Raw genomic sequence first — 24,298 nt, forward strand, 5'->3', positions numbered from 1 at the left:
AATCCTCTTACAATAGCTTGGTTATGTATATGTAACATCACTAAGGGCCAGATTTACTAAGCTGCGGGTTTGAAAAAGTGGGGATGTTTCCTATAGCAACCAATCAGATTCTAGCTGTCATTTTGTAGAAAGTACTAAATAAATGAAAGCTAGAATCTGATTGGTTGCTATAGGCAACATCTCCATTTTTTCAAACCCGCAGCTTAGTAAATCTAGCCCTAAGTGTGTGACAAGGTCCAAAAAGGTTACAAATTAGCACAGAGCAGACAAAGAGGTGGCAGGTACAAAGCTCTCATTCTGCACAAAGGGATCACACAAAAAACATATGTTAAACTAACACATTATCCTGTGATTAACAAAAGTAAGTCTCTAAAAACAAAACATACCATCCGCATTGAGTTTAGCCAGACCCAACATTAAAACAAATGAATCCCAAATAGAAAGTGCTACTCTATATAACCAATTATTAGTCAATATACATCAAAAAGAAGAACATTGGTTATGGTAAAACTTCTGTTAAAATTATTTCTTTATTGAAAAATCGCTTAAAATAAAAAAATGTTTTATTTCTGCAAGATGTAAATATTAAAATAAAGTGTACAAATAAGCAGAGAAAATGTAGGTTTGCAGACCCTTTAACTTTAACAGTAGCTTTCTATAAAATGGAACAGTGTGTCAGATGCTTTAGTTCCGTTGTCTGAACAGACATATCAGATGAAACCTAATTTATAGATGCCCTGAAAATGACAGATGCAGAGTCACATTGTGGACTATGGCACATGGCAACACGGAAATTCAGGGCTCCTTATTAGCAACTAGCTCCAATTAAGTAGACTTACAGCACATGACACGCAGAACATTTTAGGACATGTTATAGAATGGTTCAATTGCCCATTATATACTCTCCTAAACTGGTCTTCCAGCAGATCTCACACTAGTGTACTACCTGCATCATTCATGCTGTAAATACATGAAGTTATTCAGCGCCTTAAAATGGATGAGTAGGACTAACGCACATGTATGGGGACACAAGTTTGCAGCTTTCCCTAAAGTAGGTTACCTGATGGGAGTCAAAACAGACCCTTAATGGTGGGATACAGCATGCATATGTGTGAGCCCTAGTACTGTTCATATTTGGGGGTTACTGCAGCTAAATAAAGAGAACCCCAGGCACAATGGCAGTAATGAGATTATATTACTCAACAGCAACTAAATGACTTTAGCAGGAGGATCGCAAGAGGAGTCATTTGTAAAGCAGGCTGCAAACACTGGATTAAAGTGGGTTAATATACTCAAACAGTTTTGCACGGATAAACAATGGACACATTTTTTCCTAACAAAAAACAACATTTATTAAGCAAATTTGTTGCTGTTGACGCAGTTTGTAAAGAATAGAGGAATGTTCTGGCTTGTGTCAGTCGTATCTTCATAAGTAAATTCTGTGCTCATAACTATGAAGATTTTCTAGGATTACATTTTTGTTCACGTCAAAATGTCCATCAAAAAAGGAGGTGTCCTGTACCCATATTCCGTTTCATTTCTCCAAAGGAGCGTAGTTTAAAAGCTTTTCTATCAGGTCCACATGAGCAAGCAGCATACGGCGGCAGCAGTACCTCTTTAGGCCTAATGCATCCAGGGCATCCCTGTAAAAAGTGAAGAAGAATGGTAAACAACGCCGACTGATCAGGACCAGAGTATTCAGAGGGATTGTGACCTACACTTGAAACACTATACAAATTTAACACACAGTAAATGTAACGTTTCTTGTGATTCCATATTTTTACAAGTAAAGAGTTTGTATGTTCTCCCCATGTTTGCATGGGTTTCCTCTGGGTGCAACAGTTTCCTCCCACACTCCAAAAACATATTACTAGGTTATTTGCCTGCTATTAAATTGACCTTAGTCTCCCTCGGTTTGAGTGGTTGTATGTTAGGGAATTTAGACTGTAAGCTCCAGTGGGGCAGGGACTGATGTGAGTGAGTTTTCTGTACAACGCTGCGGAATCAGTGGCGCTATATAAATAGATGATGATACAGTACAAGGCTTTTTTACTAGGATTTTTCCTGAATATGTAAAAATAACCATGAGAAAATGTCTTTATTTACTTACCTTATACAATAAATAGCAAGATATTTTCAATGTTGCAAAAAACAAAATATATATATCTCCCCAAAGAAAACTTTATTTTTTTGCTCTAGTAAAAAAAAGAATTACACACAAAACCAGCAGAAAAGAAAAAAGAAAAAAAAAAAAAAGTGTATGACAATAGAGGTGTAAACTGCCTCTGGTCTTAAATGGTACAAGGAAAACTTCAGTTAATGTGGAAATAGGAGGTTAACTGTAAAGGAGATGTGTGCCCTGTCACAGACTCCATCCATACTATAGTTGGACACAGGTTCTAAGGGTATTATCGGTTGTATGTTTGTGCTTAGAATGTAGTATGACTCTGAATGGCTGCAAGTTGGCCTGCACTCACACACCTCAAATTAGATTATATATGGACATGGAAACAGAAACATAAAAATAGATGACAGGCACACACAATGTAAATAGCAGCTATTACTCATCCTCACCCAGTCATATATTATCCTCACCTTGAGATACTCTCTCACACGCTCTTTGATCTGCCTCTGACTTGCAATCATTTCCAATAATGATTATAACTCCCATCAAAAAGACTTCTCCCCTGCCACTACCCACCCATGGAATACCTTACAAAGACCGATCAGACTCTCCTCCAGCCTTCATATGTCCAAATCAAGAGCTCTTCACTAGATCCTTCCGTACTCCCCCCTATGCCACTTACACTGGTATAGAGTTACAACTGTCCCAATCTCCACTGAGACACCCGCCCTCCTCATCTCTGCCTTTATTCCCCCCATGAGCCTTACAAAATGCCGACAATTACAAGAATATGGATTAAACGTATTGAACGTACCCCTCAGTGTACTCAGCCTGCAGTAGCCCAAGGTACGCCTCCCACTTATTTCCAACAATCTTCCCACAAGTGAAGCATCTCACTGGGACAATCATTTTGCTGAAGTTCCTGAAAGAAAGAGGGAAAAAAAATCTGGTCACAAGGCATGCAAGGATAAAGTAATTATCTGCTCCTCTGATACCACTCTATGATCTGGACTATCAGCATGTGCATGATGATTAATACATTGGTTGGCTATTGTGCTACTCTTGGTCATAGTATTTATTGGGTTGAGCAACACTGGATTAGGAAGTGCAAGGCAGTTTTTTCTAATGCTAGTGCCAAATATATACTTGTCACAACCAATTGAGAACAAATTGAATTACAAATATAAACCAGAATTTGCTCTGGCTGTTCCAAACATTTAGCAAACAATAAAACGATCATATATGAGCCATTGAAAACTGATAGTCTCAGATACACAGCGTGGGGTATTGTAATATGTTTCATAGACTAATACTGGTTCAAATCCAATATGAACCAGTAAAAGGTAGGACAGCAGCTAGTCCGCCCTACACGAGATAGACTGCCGCAGGGACACGAGATGACATTCGCACGTCAGTACATAACACACAGCCACCGTCTCACCTCTGCCCGGAGCTCCGGCCTCCTCTACACGCTGCTCAGTGCCCACAAGCTGCTTTTTCCGCACCACGTGACCCGCCTCTAACTCAATCTTTCCCATGTCTAGCGCTGTGGTCGGTCGCCCCCTGGTGGATGGGAGGGAAGGGAGTAAGCGCTGCTGTGAGGGGATGATCAGAGCGCAGGGACTGGGGAAGCAGACAGCTGCAGCCAGGTACTGTTCTTTCTATACTCTTATTTATACCGTGTTTCCGTCTCTCTCATGTGTATATACTGCCTGGATGTATCATTTGTACCTATTGTATCACTTCATGCCATACAAGGCTCTTTAGTAAGCTGTCACTGTATACAAGTGCAAGTTCCATCCTATACGAATCAACAAGTTCTCATAGAGGGGAGAGCAGACATTACTGTCAATTTAAAACAAATGTACTAGTTGTTACTGACATATAGGGTATGTAATATGGATGTATGTTTAAAAAAATAAATTAAAGTGCCAATTTTTTTAGACAGTGGAACTTGCAATTTATAAAGTGGAACTTATAATGTATCTACCTTACAAAAGCACCAAAACTGGTATGGTGTATGCCATTTGTAGTTATTAAATTGTCAGTAAGACTTTTAAAAAAAAATTGAATTAACCAATGAAAGTTACTTTTTTATTTTTTATTTACTAAACATAAAATGTATTCACAAGCCATTATCTGCTGCAGCAGCTGATCACACCAAAACAGGTGAGTGCAGGATACAGGTGTCTGGGATGCTGCCCCACAGCTAGACTTTATAAGCAAACAAACTACCTGCACTGCAACATTTTAAATATGTACACTAAACAGAACTGGATTTTATTTTATAAAAAGCCCCTTGTGGAACTAATGCCACAGTGCAGATGTTATTAAATTGCTAATATGTAAAACACACATTTGTACATAATTGTTTACATTCGCATTTTGTACAAGTCTAAACTTCAACAGATATACAAGGAGACCTTCCCCATTTATTTTGCACTTATGTTGTAGGTACTACATTGTTTAATTAAATTATAAGCTTTGTTGGATTAACACATATTTCTCTGTGTATTGTTTTGGCTCCTTTTATATGTATGTTTTTATTTATTAGCCGTTGTACTACTAAGATAGGGTTTAATATATGGTTTTATAAAGTACTTGTAGCTCTTGGTAAATCTACATTCAGAAAAATTAGGACATGTTTACAAACAGTATTAAATGGAAATAGACATGGCTAATGCTGCATTTTTATATATTTTTTTCTTCTAAATGTTGGAATTGAAGATTTCAGTAAAAATGTTGGTTGCCAGTAAACGTTTTTTTTTAAGATGGGTCAAAATATTTTGGTATTTCGGACATGCAGTAGATCTTGTTGCCTTCTAGTGATATGGAGCTTGTCCAGAAGCATGAAGATAAGCCACACAAATGTGTCTCTCTTTATTAGTACAATCACATGCTCTCATATCTCTTTTCTGGTCTTTATGAATACATTTTTGTGAACTGGGGAGATGTGGGGTCAATGGATATTTCACACAAATATAAAGTTAAAGCCTACGTCTGCATAAACAAACATATGTTTAACTTGTACCCCCTCTTTTTCCCACCAACTAGCAGAACTGTGAAGTACCATGTTTGGGACTCTCACTCTACCCAGTGCTTCTTGTCCCTTGTTTCCACCTATAAGAAAGGATGGTGCACTTTCTAGCACAATTTCTGAATGTAGAGTGACACTTTTGTCCAGTCAGTGCTTAGAAATGAACAGCAGTGTTTTGATTTGGGTTCTGCCAACAGCGAGAATAGCAAAAAAATTAAAACGAGAAAAGTCTGTGGCCTGGCCTGGTCAATGTTCTCCAAAAGTTGGGAGCAGCAAATGAACAATTTAAGAGCCACACAAAAGTTTTAAGATGATGGTGATGCATTTTCGAAGGTAACATAGCACCATCTGTAATGGCGGGCAGCATTTTATTACCCTAAATATTAAACAGTCACGCTCACATTGCCAGCCTGTGACTCCATCACACTCACTTTGCCAGCCTGTGGCTGCATTGGTATTTTTGTATCGCTCTTCCCCTTCTCTAGTACAAATTCAATTCCTGGTGATTACAGCTCGTATACACAGTTTTATAACACAATCTACTCTTATAACATGCAGAGCAGCACTTTAGAGAAACAATGCTTATCACGTTTCCAACAGGCAATTCTTGTCAGGAGCAGCCCAGAGTGTTATGAGACTGTGCATTTGAGCTGTAGTTGCATTGGAGATCTGACGCTCAGCCAGCTTCTAGTGTGGAGAGGTGGAAGAGGGCAAAGAAGAGGACATGCTCAGTGATTTGTCCAGCCCCGTAGTATCTTTACTAAATGCTCTGGTGCTGATTCTGATCCACCTTTACCTGCCCTCCGAGTAACTTATACCATTATATAGCATGCAGCAAGAATTGATATAGAAAGTGTAGAATGCTGAAACGACCGTTGGGCATGATTCTATAACATATTTTACACTCTTAAATGTTTTAATATTCTCGATAAGCCCGTGCAGGTCTGTTCATATACATAGAACATATGGAGATATGTACTACCACCTCTAAATTTACACTTCAACATATATATATATATATATATATATATATATATATATTATATAATTTTAGTTTGTTTGTGACAGAAGCACTGGGAAAGTGGTGATTGGCTGAGTTATATGTGCCAGGCTTTCTGTCTTGTGTGCACTAAAACACCAGGGCGATTGTCTTGCATGAGGAGGATCTCCCCAAAGAGTGTATTCAGTTTTAGCAAAAACTGGCAAGGGTGCCTTGGGTTATGTATGGAGAGAGAAGGGTGGGCTTCATACATAAGGCCCATTCCGGGTCTTCTGATCTCACAGCAGACTAATCAGGAGTTACACCTGCAAGATACTGACAAAAACTGCTAGGCCAGTGGATTCCAAACTTTTTCAGTTCAAGGCACCCTTAGGGTCTCCATAATTATTTCAAGGCACCACTAAGCCAAAATAATTACCAAGTAGCCCACCATCATGCGTACCACTGGTCCTGGCCGAGGCACCCTTGTGAGATCTCCAAGGCACCCCAGGGAGCCCAGGCACACAGTTTGGAATCCACTGTGCTAGGCAACTACCTCTGTCTCTCACAGTCTGGAAAGGAGGTTGGATGCCACCTGAGAGAGACTGAAAATGGTGACCAGTAAGTCTTGTATTCTTGTATATGTGTGGGACATAAGGTCCCTCACTTGAGAGAGGGTGTTCCTGTGTGTTTTATTAGACAAGGATTTTTTTCTGTTTGTTTATTTTTATGACTGGAAAATAAAACTAGCTGTGGCTTGTCAAACCAAATCAGTTGACTGTTGCGGAGGTCCTTGGCCGGTCTGTCTGAAGTGCAGCCGTGTACCCCAGAAGACAGTTACCCTGGTCTGATTAGCCCACTATATATATATATATATATATATATATATGTATGCGCATTGGCTGTAGATTGGGCCCTGGAATTGGAGAATTTTTGTATCTTCCGCTTTGAGTTTCTTTTTCATCTTCTTTTTCATCCAGGGCTCCCTTAAATTCGAAACAGAAAACTGCTATGACCATGAGACCTGTCTATATAAAAGGGTACCAAAACATTCATAGGAATCTAAACATCATTTTTTATTTGTTGGACCTGGACAGTCAGAGGTACAAATCATACAAAATATAATCAGCACATCAAAAAGAGTGAGCCGAGGTTGAGGAAGAAGCACAGACTTGAAACAAAGGGTAGAGAAAGCCCTACCCGTGAGAGCTTACAATCTAATACTATTGATTCTGTTTATCTTATTTTTCTGTTTAGTACTGGATGTGTTTCCCATTCTTCAGATAAACTCTATATCTTCTAGAAAATACTAGGATCCAGTGAGGAAAATAATGCATGCTTCATTTCCAAGCTTCTGAACATGGCCATAGAAATAAAAATTAGATCTTTGAAATTGTGAAAGAAAATCTCTATCCTTTTAAACTGCTCAGCTTTTTAGAGTTCTGTTATTTTTTTTAAAGATATTACTAAACTCAGAATAGAAATTCTGAAGTGTCAGCTCTGTTAAAAAGTTAAGTTTATCTGAACGGAATGAAGCCATATGGCTCAAAACTTTAGACACCTCGATTAAACTTCTCCCTTCCTCCACATATGTGCAGATGTTTCTCGACATCTCCCACAGAGGTTATCTTTCACCCCACCGCAGAAATATTATAAGCCTCTCTAATGTCTCCAACTGCCCCAAATGTGGTGAACCGCAGGCTGATTTGTTTCATTGCTTTTGGGCTTGCCCCATTATTCTGGATCCGGGTGTGGAGGTTCGCATTAGCGGAATTGGTTAATTACCTACTGTTTATACTTGAATTGAAGATTTGGGGTATTTTTCCTCAAACTGTGATAACTACTAAAGGAAGCAAAAAAAGCTACCAATGGCAATTTCAGTAGCAGCTAGAAAGTGTGTCCTTCACATGTAGATCCAGGGCTCTCCGCCATTGCGTGACCTTTTCAAATAAAAAATGTTTTTCATCAGGTGAATGGACTGGTTGGAGGCGTCCCTCCAGAAAGAAAGACTCGCCTGTAAATTCCTTGAGACATGGTAAAGCTATATAAATATGTTGTCTCGTTTCATACCAAATTATTTGGCGAAAGCATTCTGGAAGCAGAGTATTTTTACAAGATCACCAGATTTGTCTCTGATGGTTGTGGATTTCCTTAACTTCTGGTCTCCCTGCAACTCAGGTCTCTATCTGCAATTTTTGGGATTTTCCTCTTCTGATTCTTGGTATGATATACAATCTATACTATCTGGCTACAATTGTTTTAGTTATCATATACTATTTCTCATTACCCTGACTACAGGATAACAAATACTACAGTAAAGTCTGGTTGCAATAAATCATTATCTGTTTTTATATATCATTGTCTTAATGATCTTCATTGACTTTGTTACATTGCTGATGATTCTATTCATATGTATTGTCTTTGTCTTGAAATAATCTGAACTTCTTCAACAACAAATTTTGTTTAAAAAGAAAAAAATGCTACAGTGTTACCTGCTGACTCTATTATAGACAGCTATTGCCACATCGTTGGGACAGTAGGTTTTATTTACTAGCATTACATCTAGGAGTTAGGCTGGATACACACTACAGGTTTTTCACCCGACTATCGGGCCAATCACACGATAAACGACTGGCCGGCCGACATCGCATTAGTGTGTAATCCAACGATGAACAATTATCGTTCCAAAGCTCATCGTATCGTTTGATTCGATTTTATAAAAGGACTAAAAATCCCGTTCAACGATGGAACAATGTCGTTCCAGTTCTGCAGTGTGTATGCACTCACCACCAGCAGAGTAGGCAGATCTCCATACAGTCAGGCCCGGCGCTCCCATTAGGCAAGGTTAGGCACTTGCCTAGGGCGCCGGGCTCTGGAGGGCGCCCTCCAGAATGAAAATTACTTTAAAACTGTGCGGCGACCGCTGACCATACCTGTCACGGCCGCCGCACAGCATTCAGATGCACGGGGGAGGGGGGAAAGAGGCTATTGCTCACCACCGCCGCCTCTCTGCTCCGTCTCCTCCCCTCCACTCACTAGTGTCAGTGAGTGGAGGGGAGGAGACGGAGCAGAGAGGCGGCGGTGGTGAGGTAAGGAAAGACAGGGTGAGGAGGGAGGGGGGCGCCGTTTTTGCGAGGGGGGGGGGGGGGGGGCGCCGCCGATTTTTGCAGGGGGGGGGGGGGCACCGATTTTTTTCGAAATGCCTAGGGCGCCATGGACCCTAGCACCGGCCCTGCATACAGTTTACAGCGTCGCCTTCTCTTTCAGCCAATGGTTATGACAGATGAAGAGCAGAGATCTGAAGGTAAAACGTGTATAGTGTGTACACATGAATCGGCATGCTGATCGGGACTTTCAGTCGTTGTAAAAATCATTGATGATATCGCATGGGGAGAAATTTTCTGTAGTGTGTACTCAGCCTGAATTGTCACTAAACCACAGCAACTAAACAGCAATTCGCTTTTATCTGACTACAAGGTCAAAGAAAGCATGTGTCTGAACGGTTGCTATAGGTTGCTGCAATTGTAGACCTAAATGCAATTTCCTTGTGACAACCACCATAGAATACCAGTGGACAAAAGGGGCATGGCCTGGAACAATATTTCTATTTGGCCAGAATAGAGAGTAGTTTTAGTGGATGGCCTAAATTGCTCAGAATTTGGAATGCTGAACAATATGTTAATAGGATCTGATACAGATAAAAAAGTTGATACTATGGTCAGTTGAGCTTCTGTGACATCACTGCACATGCCACAATCAGGGCCGGATTAAGGGAATGGAGGCCCCTGGGCTAAGGGCGCCTCCATTCCCCCTGTGAGGCCCCCAATGTGAGCCACCCGCCACCCCCCGTACCCCGTAAGGGCCCCCCCCCCCCTAAGCGCTTACCTGTCACTGTAGTCCTCCGTCCCCGGCGCGCTGTAAGCTCCTTACTGAGGAGATCTCGCGAGAGTTCACTCGCGAGATCTCCTCAGTAAGCAGATTACTGAGCGCCGGGGACAGAGGACTACAGTGACAGTGCTCAGCAGCATTGATCGGGCCCCTGCCCCCGGACCAATCAATAATGCTGCTGAGGACTTTGAAGGGACCCCTGGATGCCCGAGGCCCCTGGGCTATAGCCCAGTTAGACCTCGGGTTAATCTGGCCCTGGCCACAATAGTCTTGGTTTCTGCAATTTACTGCAACCAAAAGGAATGGAGTCTAATTTTGTGTAATGTGAGTAAAATATCTACAGACAGAAGTAGTTTAATGAGATGAATGAGCAGTCAGTCAGTACATAATAAACATGCAGGGAAGACAGCTGTGAGTAGAGAAGCTACAGGCAGAAGTAATGATGGTGTACGTCTCTGGCTATGTATGAGCAATAGTATGCTGAGCAAAGCCATTCAGAATCAGCCAAGACTCCAGAAACAGTAACACACATCTTAGTGTTGCAAAGTGTAGGAATGCAGGTTCACAACAGTGGTTTACAGGCAGTGAAACTAGAGAGCTTGCTAAAAAAAAAAAGGAGGCGAACAGGGCAGTAATCCACATGGAGCAGGTTGATATACAAGGGTGGAGAACAGGAGCAACAATCAGCCACAACATTAAAACCACTGGCCTAATATTGTCCCCCTAGTACTGCCAAAACATGACCTGTTAGGGTATGGAATCCACAAGACATATGAAGGTTTCCTGTGGTATCTGGCACAAAGACGTTAGCAGCAGACCCTTTTAGTCCTATAAGTTGCTAGGTGGGGCCTCCATGGCTCTAACTTGCTTTTCTAGCATATCCCACAGATGCTCAATCGGATTGAGACCTAGAGAATTTGGAGATAAAGTAAACAATGCAGTGTGGCAGGGTACACTATTCTGCTGAAAGAGGCCTCTGCCAGCATGGAAAAGTCGCTCAGATCCTTACGCTTGCCCGTTTTTCCTGCTTCCAGTACATCGGCTTCAACAACTGAGTGTTCAATTGCTGCTTAATATATCCCACCCATTGACAGGTGTCATTAACAAGATAATCAGCGCTATTCACATTTACTTATCAGTGGTTTTAATTTTGTGGCTGATCGGTGTATAAGTCAGTCCTGTAACAGGCAGTAGATCAGAGTATAGTCTGGATTTAGGCTTGGTCAGATTATATGAATTGGTCAGGAGCAAGGTAAGAGCAACATCTTCAAAGGAGAACACCAGGATTTTAGCCAGGAAACAATATCCTGTGATTATTGATATGATGTGGTTGAAATGGGTGGAACCACATAGTTAACCCCTTTCTGTGGTAGGGGTTATTAACTATGTGTGTGTATTCCTGTGTTTGGATTGATTTGGGGCAAAATGATTCCACAACAACCTGCAATATTGGGAGCTGGAGTGATTCTCAGGGGTTTCATTCAGGGTAACCGCATGGCACCAGACTACAAATATGCTTAAAATACAGGTATTTATTTACAATTAAATATAATACCAGAAATCCCCCCTTTTGTGGGATGTAAATTAGTGGCTCTCCCACTAATCTGCATGGATCTGACAATTCACAGATCAAGTCCACAAAGCTGTCACTCTTGCTCTGCCTGATCACTTAGAGGAAAAAAACTTCTCCCTAACATGGAAACCAGCTGCAATGAAGTGAGAGTTTGATCACCATAATAAGTTATTAGTAAACATTTCAGTTATTTCAGGAATGTTATTCAGCGCAGTTATTCACAACTTTTGATATATGTCAATGACAAATAGTGGCCTTACTTATTTTTAAAGCCGCATTCCTGTTACATTTTCTATGACCTGCTTCCGCTTTTTGGCGGAACCCCAGGAACTGCACACTGTTTCTTTCACTAATGGGAAGAAGCATGTCGGTGAAATTTAACAATTAACCAATAATGTTGCTTCATATGTGCCCAAGACAAAGAAGAGTAATCTGTTTAGTGTAGTCTAGTGCAAGTTAAACTAATATAAAGTCTCTATAATTTGACTGCTTGTCACATAACTATCAACATATCTCTTTAAAAATACTTAGGAAAAATTAGTCCAGGCAACCAATCCTCTTAGTCCAGGTGGTAAAGTTTCCGGCGTGTTTGAAAAGTGGAGATGTTGCCTATAACAGCCAGTCAGATTCTAGATATTTATTTAGTACATTCTACAAAATGACAGCTAGAATCTGACTGGTTGCTATAGGCAACATCTCCACTTTTTCTATTCCGCTTGAAACTCTCAGCTTGATACATTTATCCCCAGGCCCAAATCCACCCAGACCACATCTGGATGTGCCTAAACTATGATCTTATTTGGAGACCACTTCTCCATATAAGTATAACTTGTCCATTTTTTACTCTAACAATCTAGACAGTCCAGCAAAATGCTGTCGGCAGATATGGTGTTGCTGTTACAGAGTGCAGTTATAAAGTACAGCACTATTTCCCAGTTGTCTCAGAGTTTTGTTGCAGGGACAGCATTATTAATACTTCTACTGCGTTATTCAAAATTATTGCAGACGTACACGTGGGAGCTCCTTTTTTTTTTTTATCAGAGTGATAACATTGTGTTAAATGGGTTCTATACATAAAATACAGATAAACAAAACTATTTGCAGCTTAATATTTATCTGATGTATTTTATTAGAAATTATTTCCTGTAAAACCTTTGTTTACATTTACAGTTAGTACTGAGGGACAGTTCAAGACTCTGGTTAATGTAAATGCTATAGTTACAGCTTGTGGAAGATGTGTTTAGGATTAATACTGTTAGGTTGAGTCTAAGACCTAGATTTACTAAGCTGCGGGTTTAAAAAAGTGGGGATGTTGCCTATAGCAACCAATCAGATTCTAGTTGTCATTTTTTAGAAGGTACTAAATAAATGAAAGCTAAAATCTGATTGGTTTCTATAGGCAACATCCCCACTTTTTCAAACCCGCAGCTTAGTAAATCTAGCCCTAAGTCAGTTTTATTTCCAGGTTCTAAAAGTCTAATGGTGGGCCTTTTGGTGTGGTGGGTAACTTGCATCTCTTTATTAAAAGATCTTGTCTACATACTATTTTTCTTTTCTAGACACAGACTATCGCCCTATAGTTTAATCGCTACCATTCTGCCACTGTTCCCCTTCTTCACTATCGCCTGTCTCTTCCTCTATCGCAACCTATCTATTTACAATCAAGTATGTTGTTCCATTTCACTACCACAGACCTTAGATTGTCCGTATTCTTTTATCATTACCTGTTCCAATAACACAACACAACTTGTCTCCATACTCCTCTTTTTCAATCTGCCCATTGTACTTTCAATACTCCTGGCTCGTAGAAACCTTCTGACTACATTGTGGTCCTGTACATCAAATATTATTGATATATGATTAGTTTCTAGGAGTATTTAATACTTTGATCAAGTTTTCAAACCTGTCATTACTTCCACTTCAATAATTCAGGTGACTTTCAGCACCACTTGGTGTTTTAACAAGATTTATATGGAAAGGTGGGAAGCTAGTGTGTGTAAAAGAGAGAGAACGGTTTTAAAGATCCCAAATGAGGATACATTACACAAGTAGATTGACATTTTCATGATCTCGCAATAAAAATATTGAACATTTTGAATTTATTCTTGAAAATCATACATGCATTAGTAAAAATGAAGTATTTGGCTGCATAATAGTCATTACTGCGCAACTAAGTTGGTCATGTCCACTAATATATAAAATAGCTCTTCTGTCCATTAAAATAATGTAAACAGACATGTATTTTCTTTTCAGTTGTAAACGCAGGGAGCTTGAAGCTAAACAGCTTTGACTAGGCTGATCATGTGACTTGCATCATATATAACTTCTGAGATGTCACTCAGCTTGGGTATAAGTTAGTGCTTCCCACAGTTCATTAGTTGGATTTAAATAATTCTATAACTCCATTGTTTATACCTGCAAGTATATGTCTGCTATTTTTCACATCATAAAGTCTAAAGTATGCTAATTTTACTCCTGAAAAAATATTGCATTTTTAACAAAATATATATATATATATATATATATATATATATATATATATATATATATATATATATATATTGGTAAAAGGAATAATAGCACTATTACATTTGGGACATGTGCCCTCCTTTGGAACAAAGGGCCTTTTGTCTTTCTGGGTGCTCAGATAGGAATAATTAATGACAACTCCTACCCAGGCCTTTTTAATAGGAAGTCTAATGGTGGATGCAGGACAGATGCCCCAATTTGCCTTGAATTCCAGTAAACCTTTTTTCCCTCCTGTTCCTTTGCTGATACATTCTTCTTAATGTCGCTGTTATTCTATGCAAAGGAGATGGGTTTTTTTTTCAGTTCATTGATGAGCCTTTATTTTGGCCATCTGCACCTTCCAGCTATATGCCTACACTCTTACTTATTTTCCTCTATGCCCTGTCAGGCTTTACCTAGACTCCCAGCTATTAAGAGGAGGGGCTGTGGTTGAAGCTTGGTGGGTTGTAAAGCAAAGAATAAGACTACACGTATGCAGAGATTTCCACATCACATGACCTCCGCACAACTCAGGGAGGTCACACAGCGCAGCTAAGATCAGTGATGTAGAAGGAAATGCATTCTGTACCTCGTGATCTCTTCCTCTCTATAAAAGAGAGCTCTAACCATGTTTCCTGATTACTTAAGGAATTTTTAGACATGGAGGTGTAAGTTATTAATTAGCCATTAGTAGGGAGAAGGGGTGAATGTAGGCATTTGAAGCATCTGAGTGGCATGTAGGGAAGTCTAATGGGCGTTTTGAAGTACATGTGGGATCTGAGGGCATGTGGGGCATTTTAGGTGTTCAAGGGAGGTCTGAGTAGAATGTAGGAGAAAGTAGTGAAAGTATGGGGTGTGAGTAGCAGGTGGAATGTCTCAGGAACATGTGGGGGCATTTTGGGATGAGTGGGTGTGCTGAGATCATTTTGGACTGTAGTTGTTGTTTTTGGAGGTTTTTTTATTATTTATTTTTTCATTTTAGAAAAAAAATAAAAATTCTTGGGAGCAGCCAGATTTGTAGAGGTAAGAGAGAGGAGGTGTTTTGTTTGTGTGGGTAAGTGTATTGTTTTAACTTACTACTGAGATTAAGATTAATGTGTGGTCCTTTTGAAGGTTAGAGGGACGCAAATACAAGTGTATCAGGTTGCCCGTTATAGTTGAAAAAGAAATATGCCCATCCCTTCACCCCTTGAGGAGAAGAATGAAAGAAGTAATAACATTCTATTTTTAACACACCAAGTAGATAAATCTTTACTTAATGTTCTAAAGAAGATGTTTTGTTTATATCTGCATGAGAGATCCAATCTATCATGAGAACTTATTCTTGTAGTCTTAAGTTATTGTAAGAGCACATAGTTCTAGTATTACACATGATGAAAAATGTCAGTAGTTTTAGATAAGTTAGTGAAATATTTATATGATGACATTCATTTAATCTGTGTTGCTCGTTCTTATTCCAATTTAGTTACAAAGAAGTGTTACCTGGTGGTGTATCTGAAATGGACATAGACCTCCTTACTGTTGATTGATCGTTTTTCATTGCTTTCAGAGGATACTTTGAGAGAATTATGGTGATTGATCCCTGGAAGTATGGTAGTTCTGCTTTCTTGTGGAGGAGTTGGGGCCTTCTATCGCAACCTCCTCACTACTCTCGTATATAAATGTAATATATATGTTGTCCAGCGGTAAATTCTTTCTATTGGCTGATAAAAGTGATAGTAGGTCAGAAGCACAAGTAGTGGGTGGCTCAGGCACACAGATAGTGAGTCATTGTATTCCAGCTGTGCATACTTATTACTATATTATCCATAGTGCAGTATGTAGGGAAACACAGATAACATGGGATATTTGCCATTAACTAGCTAATAAAGTGATGAGCTCACTGTATGTGGTAATCGTCATATCCATGTGTTCTTTTACCTTCAATGACAACTATGTATTCCTATTCGACCGCAACTTGGATTTGGAAAAAATAAAGCATGAAATTTGCATGCACATACACACGTATTCATATAGAAGCGGATCTCTAGATATGTTTCCGTTTGAGTCTGGGTATAAGTCTGCACTGCCTATACGTTACTTGCCGTATGTAGACAGACAGAACACTGTGCTGGATACACACAATGCATATGTGCAATATAAAGTCCCATTCGAACGCATGCGGAATAAAAATGTATACAAAACATTTTCAATTCATAATACTACAATCATTAATAAAAATGTTTTTTTTTTCACTTTAACATAAATCAGGATGTTCTTAATACAAACAATCTGCTTTTATAGTTTCTCTTTCTTGTATACAAATGTTCTGTGCCATCTAGTGGCATGCGTATGTATCGTCATCACTGTCAGTCGGTCCTTACACCTTCCCGGTAGCTTGTACAAATGATATGGCTAAAAACATGTACGTACAAGATGGCCAGAGCTTAAATTGGCCGCATCTGCGTTGACATGTGCTTGGCACACCCTCACTCTACATGGGCTATGTGCATCTGCCCCTTCCCTCCCCCATACTGCCCTTCAAGTCAAAGGCATTAGTAGGTGTCATTTGCATTTAGACATGAATCTTGTGCCATAGTGGGCAATGGCATAAGGTCCCTTTTTGAGCAATTTAACACATAATACGCACTCACATCAGATAGTTATTCCAAGTGAATCCAGGGGTCCTCCCTAAAACATCAACTCAGCATACAATAGATAAACATCATTTCACAGGAGACCGGTCATCCTACCACGTACAGTGGTGGCTATCTTCAAGCTTTTCCCTGCCTGTGTGGTCTATTCCACCCATCCAGACATCAAGAAGATTGATTACCCACCTGTTTGATGGGATTCAGTGCTCATATGCCTACTCACTACCCATCACCCACCACAGCAGAGAGCCATTAACAAACTTGCCACAGAATCCACCAGAGATCTTTGGTGCCTATCACCGACTTTCAAAGGAGCCATTAAGATCACCCACCGAAAAGAAGTGGCAAGATACCTCTGCATGGGTCCTAAGCCAGGTAAACCTCTGCACAACATACAGTCGAAAATAAGATATCATTTGTTTCCATCATTGGCCTAGTGCAATCTTACCCCACCACTGATAGATTACTTAAAAATACTATTTGAATTAGAGATACGCTGTGCTGTAAATAAAACAGGAACCGAGTCTCTCCCGCAACATTTAACTGATGTCCATTCTACTGGTTTGTGGCCAATCCTGCAGCCTTGTACTGTGAAAGCATTTCCTTACCTGGCTTTCATACTAGTCTACATAGCAGACACATAAAGCTTGCACACACATTGTTGTAACTCTACATAAAAAAAAACTGGACTTTACAAGCTGGGGCTAATAACAGAGCATCCTGCAACACTGCCCTGATCAGTAATTCCAGGGGACTGGAAAAGAGCGAATGTAGTCCCACTGCACAAAAGTGGAAGCAAGGAAGAGGCGAGCAACTACCGACCAGGGAGAATTACATCCCTAGTAGGGAAATTGATGGAAACACTGTTAAAAGAAAGAGTTGTAGAATATTTCAAATCCAGTAACCTACAGAATCCCATCCAGCATGGATTTACTGGGGGATGGTCATGTCAAACAAATCTTATTGACTTTTTTGACTGGGTGACCGTAGATGTAGCTTATCTGGATTTCAGTAAGGCTTTTGACACTGTCCCAAATTACAGAATATTAAATAAATTTGAAAGCTTGGGATTGGATTCTAAGATGGTTGAATGGATAAGATTTTGGTTGCAGGATAGAAAACAGAGAGTTATAGTAAATTGAGTGCATTCACAGGAGGGAAAGATTACCAGTAGAGTACCACAAGGATCTGTACTTGGACCAGTGCTTTTTAATATCTTTATTGGTGACATTGCAAATGGTATTGAAGGGAAAGTATGTCTTTTTGCAGATGACACAAAGATATGCAACAGGGTAGACACACCAGGAGGTGTAAAACAATGATTGATGATCCAGGTAGACTAGAGGAATGGTCAAGAGTGTGTCAACTACAATTTAATGCCAAAAAATGCAAAATTATGTACTTGTGTATCAAAAATGCAAAGGCTAAATATAGTATTAAATGGCACTATAATGGAAACTACTGAGGAAGAAAGGGATCTAGGAGTCACTATTTCAGGTGACTTAAAGGCAGGTAAGCAATGTAACAAAGGGAGGCAAGTCAGACGCTTGGTTGCATAAGGATAGGAATCAATAGCAGAAAGAAAGAAATAATAATGTCACTGTATAGGTCATTGGTAAGGCCTCATCTAGAATACTGTGTTCAGTTCTAGAGGCCATGTCTCCAGAAGGATATAAATAGAAGCTGTACAAAGAAGGACAGTTAAAATGGTGCTTGGACTACATCACAAAAGTTACCCGGAAAGACTAAAAGATCTTAATATGTATAGATTGGAGCAGAGAAGGGAAAGGGGGGACATGATAGAAACTTTCAAATATATCAAGGGTTTGAATAACGTACAGGAGGGAAACATTCTTCAAAGTAAGAGAAGTACTAGAACACGAGGACATGCACTGACACTGGAGGGAAGAGAAGTACTAGAACACAAGGACATGTACTGACACTGGGGGGAAGAGAAGTATTAGAACACGAGGACATGCACTGACACTGGGGGGAAGAGAAGTACTAGAACACGAGGACATGCACTGACACTGGGGGGAAGAGAAGTATTAGAACACGAGGACATGTACTGACACTGGGGGGAATAGAAGTATTAGAACACGAGGACATGCACTGACACTGGGGGAAAGAGAAGTATTAGAACACGAGGACATGCACTGACACTGGGGGGGGAAGAGAAGTATTAGAACACAAGGACATGTACTGACACTGGGGGGGAAGAGAAGTATTAGAACACAAGGACATGTACTGACACTGGGGGGAGGTAGGTTCAGAGGAAATTTGAGGAAAAATTACTTCACAGAAAGGGTAGTGCAGATAAGTGGAATAGTCTTCCATCAGAGGTGGTAGAGGCTAATACAGTACAATAGTTTAAACATGCTTGGTATAGACATAAGCATATCCTTATAAAAATAAAGGATCAAATAAGGTTTGATGATTATCATAGGTTCTTGTCATGTGCGACACTGCCCTCACTAACATACTCACATGAATGGACCTGTCAATGCCCCCACAATATCAGCACACTCATTTCCTTAATTACTCTGCGCTGCCCTTGATCTAATTGTCTACAGTTGTTCTATCTCCTCCCAATTCCCAAGGTGGTCAAATCCTAGCCAAATGCACCTTTTAAAATAGCAATAAACTTGTTAAAAGACACATTATATACTTTCAAATAAATAATGATATTTCTAATGGGATCTGCTACCTGGAAACTCTTCTGGGTGCCCTATGGGAACACAGAAGACTGTGCCTTACCTGCACATGTTTGCCATACTACACTGCTGCAATTTTACTAATGGTGTTATTTATTTTTCTTGGCTTGGCTCATGGACCTTTGGAAGCCAGTCCTTTGACCCTCTCCAGTCTGTTGATTTCTAGTAAATAAAGAAAAAGTAGACTACATATCCCAAATTTATTGAAGCGTCTATGATATTGAAAGATATATATATATATATATAATGTGTGTGTGTGTGTGTTTTTATCACATTAGCAGTTTCCCTTTGCTAATTACATTTGCTGCTTCTATTGCAGTCACAATCTCCTATAAAATATTTGAATAATTGACTGCATTTCTGTAGAGCTAGTTGTATCTTTCTCTTCTTTTACACCATCCATTAGAGAACAGAAGTTAACATTTTACTCAATGCACAGATCACTTGTAGTGAGAAGATATCAATACTCATTTGTCAACATTGCCCAGTATAGTCCTACAGCCCACATTCTACAAAAATTCATTAACTGAAGCATGTCCATTAATAGCAGACATACAATAAGAATCTGTTATGGTAGTAACCACAAGAGAACCATTTATAACATAGTAATTTGTGCACCTCATACTAGTTATTATATAAAATGTATTGTTAGTCAATTGTTGGTTTGAATGTTTATCACATAAAATAGTGATTCATTGATGGGGTTAAAAATATTGTTAATTTACATATTGCCATAACTTGGACAGTACTCAAATCTCTCCAGTTTTTGAAATGTCAAAAGTATTTAATGTGCGATTTTACTATTCTGACTATACACAGAATAGTGCTATTAAAGAATTACATTAGAACAGAACTGTCTAGGTTTACATTCAAAAAATGAATGCGGCACAACAGCACTATTATGTAGTTCTCATAACCTAACTCAAACATTTTTGAAGTGGTCACCATAAAGTACCATTTGCTAATACAATAATATATAAAGAAGACATTTCTATAACATGTTTATTTGTTCCTGAAAAGTGTACCTTTCATTTTTTTATTTAGCTGTTTCTCTTTTTAAAATGTTTCTTTGCTGTCTGCAAATCGGATTCAACAGTAATAGAGTAGTTTCCAAACAAAGATGGGACTTTTATCTGTGCTTTTAAGAAGAGGAGATTAAAGCAGAACTCTATCTAATCTAACCCAAAATTACACATTTAAAAAAAAACAAAACAATGTCTACGGGATGCAAAGCTAGTTTGGAAAGGGAGGATTTAATAAGTTTTTATCGGGTTATAAATGCAGATCCAACAAAATGGCATGATTGGCTATTGGCAATAAAAGAATAACATCATGGCACCAGGCCAAGATATACTTAGAAACCTAGAAAAGGGATATGTCAAACCATACATATAGCTGCTCATAATCTCATAACATATAACACGCAGACAAAGGGAAAGTAGGAAAAGGTAACCACAATGGGGGATAAGGGGGGTAGGGGGAATCCTATAGACATTTGTAATGGTTAGTTCTCCTGAGTGGATTCAAGAGCAGCCATCCAGTTAACCCTTTCAACATGAACCAAAGGGCTGGATATCAAAACTCTTGCCACTTTGGGACCCCTCTGTAGATCTGGGTTTGCTTAACCCCCCCTCCTCCACCACCACAAAGTTTGGTGAGTGCGTGTACACTTGCACCCCCGCTGATAGAGAAATGCCTATATGGCATTGTTTAGGTATGATGGTTATTATTATCTGTACAGCGCTGCAGAATTTGCAGCCACAGCACCGGACAGTGGGTAAAACATAGGTGTGAGTAGGGTAAGCTCTAATAGAGATGGATTTTCAGAGATTGTTTCAAATTTGAAGGCTGTGGGAGAGTCTGATCAGGTGTGTTAGGGAATTCCATAAGTGGGTAGGAGAGAGTGGGAGGTGGCTACCAGAGGCAAGGCACAGGTTAGAGGTAGATCTAAGAAGACGAGATGGAAATTAATTCAAGATGTATGAAAGGTTGGTGTTGTGGGTTTTGTAGGTAAAGGTGAGTAATTTGATTTGGATTATGAAGGACGTCCAGAGCCATTGTTGGGCTTTGCAGAGTGGCAAGGCAAATGTGGAGCCGCTAGAGAGAGATCAGGATTGTTGCTGCATTTAAGTGGGATAGATGGGCAAGAGAAATGCCAGAGAGATGAGGTTGGAGTAGCCAAGCAGGAGATAATGAGGAAATGGAAAAGAGTTTTCTTTAAAAAGTGCATTTGTTGCCTGCACACAATTGAGGCAGCTGTTTTATGAACTTAGGCAAAATTCATGAATTCATGATGTGTATTAATTCACTGGGAACCCGTGACATTACTACAGTTCATCAGGACTAGAACTCATGCGGCATGACCAATAGTGAACTGACTGGCAGCATTCTCATTAAAATTTGTTCAAAAACACACAGTTGCTGCATCCACTGTGTATATAAAACAAGTGCTCCTTAATTATATGTGTGTTAAGGGTCCTACTATATACCAGTGCTGTCCAATACTTTATGAAGCACTTTTGACTTGCAGGCTTAATTAGAAAAAATAAATGTCATAGAGCAGAGTTTATGGAGGCTATCATAGATGTTGGGGATCAGAAAGCTTTGTAGGGTGTACTAGGAGAATTGGGCATATTAAATGTTTTCACAGCGTTCTCTGTACAATAGTTACTTATTGAGGTAGTATAAAACCCATAATCACAGTGCATATAGTATCTTTTACTTATTCAATAATAACATTACAACATATTTTCAATAAAATAATCTTACTTACTTAACATATAATAGATCAACATCGATGATACAATATTTGTGTGTATGTACATTAACTTTCATAGCTGATATCTTACTGTATCTCCCATATGATTCCTATTGATTCCTATTGCAATATGTATGTGTACAATTCCCATTTATAAACCTCGGATCAATAAAATACAGTGCAGCAATCTATTCCCTACAAATCTTCCCATAGATCATTTGCGATGTCTTCCATTCTCATAGTAGATGAACTCCTGCTCCCATAATACTACTGTACACAGTACAACTTTACTGTGCCCAGTACAATTTCTCTAAAACTTCACAGAGTACAACACTCATGTAAACATATTGTGATTTAAAGTACATTTTTCTAGTACAAATGCTTGTGGTTAATAATATAAGGGCACCATATCAGTGGAGGCCTCATACAGCAGAATGACAAGGCAGACTTCTGACAATCCTCTATATGTAAATGTCAGAACTACAAATTTAGGATGTTACACAGTGTCGGGGCTAACCTTCATTTGACAGATGTGGCTACATGTAGCAGCCTACAGCAAAATAACTCCATTTATACTGGTTGAATGCATGTATCATGTTTTCTGTCACTGTTTAAAAAGATTCCTGCAGTGCATACATCAGCAATAAACTAGTTAATGCTTATATTATCTTCACAAGCATCTTTAAAGTCGGGGCTCAGTGCCAAACAAACCGCTCTGAACGCCTGTAACTGAGCCAAACACAATCCTAATCATAGGCTGTTACTGTTAGTTATTCTATGAGCTGAGCTCCACACATTGTGTGTGCAACGCAGAGCGAAGATTCGCTGGACTTGTTTACTGTTCTCTGGAGATCCTCCAGAAACACAAAATTAAACATGCATAACAGGCAATCATATAGCTTTACTCAAGGTAATGTCTGAAATGAAATCAACATACATTGGAGATATATATGACTTACATTCACTAATGTAAATGTATTTAAGCACCAAGAAAAATAGTTCTACAAGAGCTCCATTACAGACCACTAAGAACATCTTTAGAAAATATTTCCTGACAATCGGCTAAGTAACATAAGTACACCTACAGATTTCTTACAGTCTGCCATGTCATAAGAATTTACAAATGTTTCAAAGTGCCTGTCAGTTTGTACTTTAGGTGTAATGGTCCTTTAACTGTTAATGAGTGTTCCACAAGCACTACAAAATGAGGATTCACACTGAGAGATATCTTTGACACTTTAGTACATAAACTTCAATAAATAATATGTCGCTAACTGATCATGTTTCCTGTAACTAATTTTTCCACTTGACTACAGGAAAGTGTAATGTAATCTTAACAAACATTTTTTTTATATGCCATCCACTGCAGAAAATAACTGTTCCTTATACTATATCTTACTGCTATAAAGTTTGGTACACACTTGTGCAGTTTTCGTGCATGTCACATGATTCACAACCGTTTGGTCAGATATTGGAAGCGTGTGTACGCTCCCACGACCAAGTTTTATCATGCCAACACACATTGCATCTGTTGATTTGGTTTTCTAAACTTTCTCAAAATCACGATCAACGATATCGGGCAAATGTGGAAATGTGTATGCATTCACGACCAGTAGTGTAGGCAGATATCTGTAGAGTGTGTACGGAGTCATAATCTTTGCAGCAGATGGTTATGAGAGATGAATAACAGATCTGAAGGTAAATTATGTAGGTGTGTATGCCTGAATCGGCATGCTCATCTGGCGTTTCAATTGCTGGTGAAGTCGTTATAGAAATTGTATCTGAAGTAAGATTGCATAGGTGTGTACCTAGCTTAAATATTGGATCCCTGGGAGTCCTCTAAGTTGTATGATTATTTCAGAAGATCGGTTTTCATTGGACAATTCCCATCAATTCATACACCATAGCACAATCCTAGGGGTTAAGAGCCTAGGGGGCAAGACTCGACTCAGCAGCTTATTTTAAAGGAAATAATGCAGGTGGCCCAGTGACTCAACACAAGGTAGTCCACTGTGGGACAGGCCCGGTGGGCAGATGCCCCCCCAAGCAAGCCAGCACCTGCTTAAAAGATGCAGAGGGAATG

General features: G+C 39.4%; 2 protein-coding genes across 4 annotated transcripts in view; one reads left to right on the forward strand and one right to left on the reverse strand.

Moving 5' to 3' along the window:
* Nucleotides 1–545: 545 nt before the first annotated feature.
* On the reverse strand, nucleotides 546–3,667 carry POLR2L (RNA polymerase II, I and III subunit L). Its single transcript, XM_075187848.1, has 3 exons — nucleotides 3,567–3,667; nucleotides 2,940–3,047; nucleotides 546–1,643 (listed from the first exon to the last, which is right to left on the reverse strand). Exons 2-3 carry the CDS (start codon nucleotides 3,032–3,034, stop codon nucleotides 1,535–1,537), a joined length of 204 nt encoding a protein of 67 aa, XP_075043949.1. The 5' UTR covers nucleotides 3,035–3,047; nucleotides 3,567–3,667; the 3' UTR covers nucleotides 546–1,534.
* Nucleotides 3,668–3,701: 34 nt separating this feature from the next.
* The window catches only part of TSPAN4 (tetraspanin 4), a 366,079-nt gene continuing 345,482 nt past the window's right edge, over nucleotides 3,702–24,298 (forward strand). Inside the window, exon 1 of one of the 3 annotated variants that reach the window (XM_075187843.1) lies at nucleotides 3,702–3,774. The gene's annotated coding sequence lies outside the window, so the exon portion shown is untranslated. The remainder of the gene's footprint in view (nucleotides 3,775–24,298) is intronic. The other 2 variants (XM_075187845.1, XM_075187844.1) reach the window with 2 other exon arrangements.

Source organism: Mixophyes fleayi, chromosome 10 (assembly GCF_038048845.1).
Source record: "Mixophyes fleayi isolate aMixFle1 chromosome 10, aMixFle1.hap1, whole genome shotgun sequence".
Taxonomy (NCBI): Eukaryota; Metazoa; Chordata; class Amphibia; order Anura; family Limnodynastidae; genus Mixophyes; species Mixophyes fleayi.

Excerpts from the sequence above, each read along its gene's own strand:
- POLR2L (XM_075187848.1), bottom strand. The coding sequence starts at position 3,034 with ATGATTGTCCCAGTGAGATGCTTCACTTGTGGGAAGATTGTTGGAAAT. Across the intron at positions 1,644-2,939 it reads CAGGCTGAGTACACTGAGGG|GGATGCCCTGGATGCATTAG; the intron begins GTACGTTCAATA and ends CACTTTTTACAG.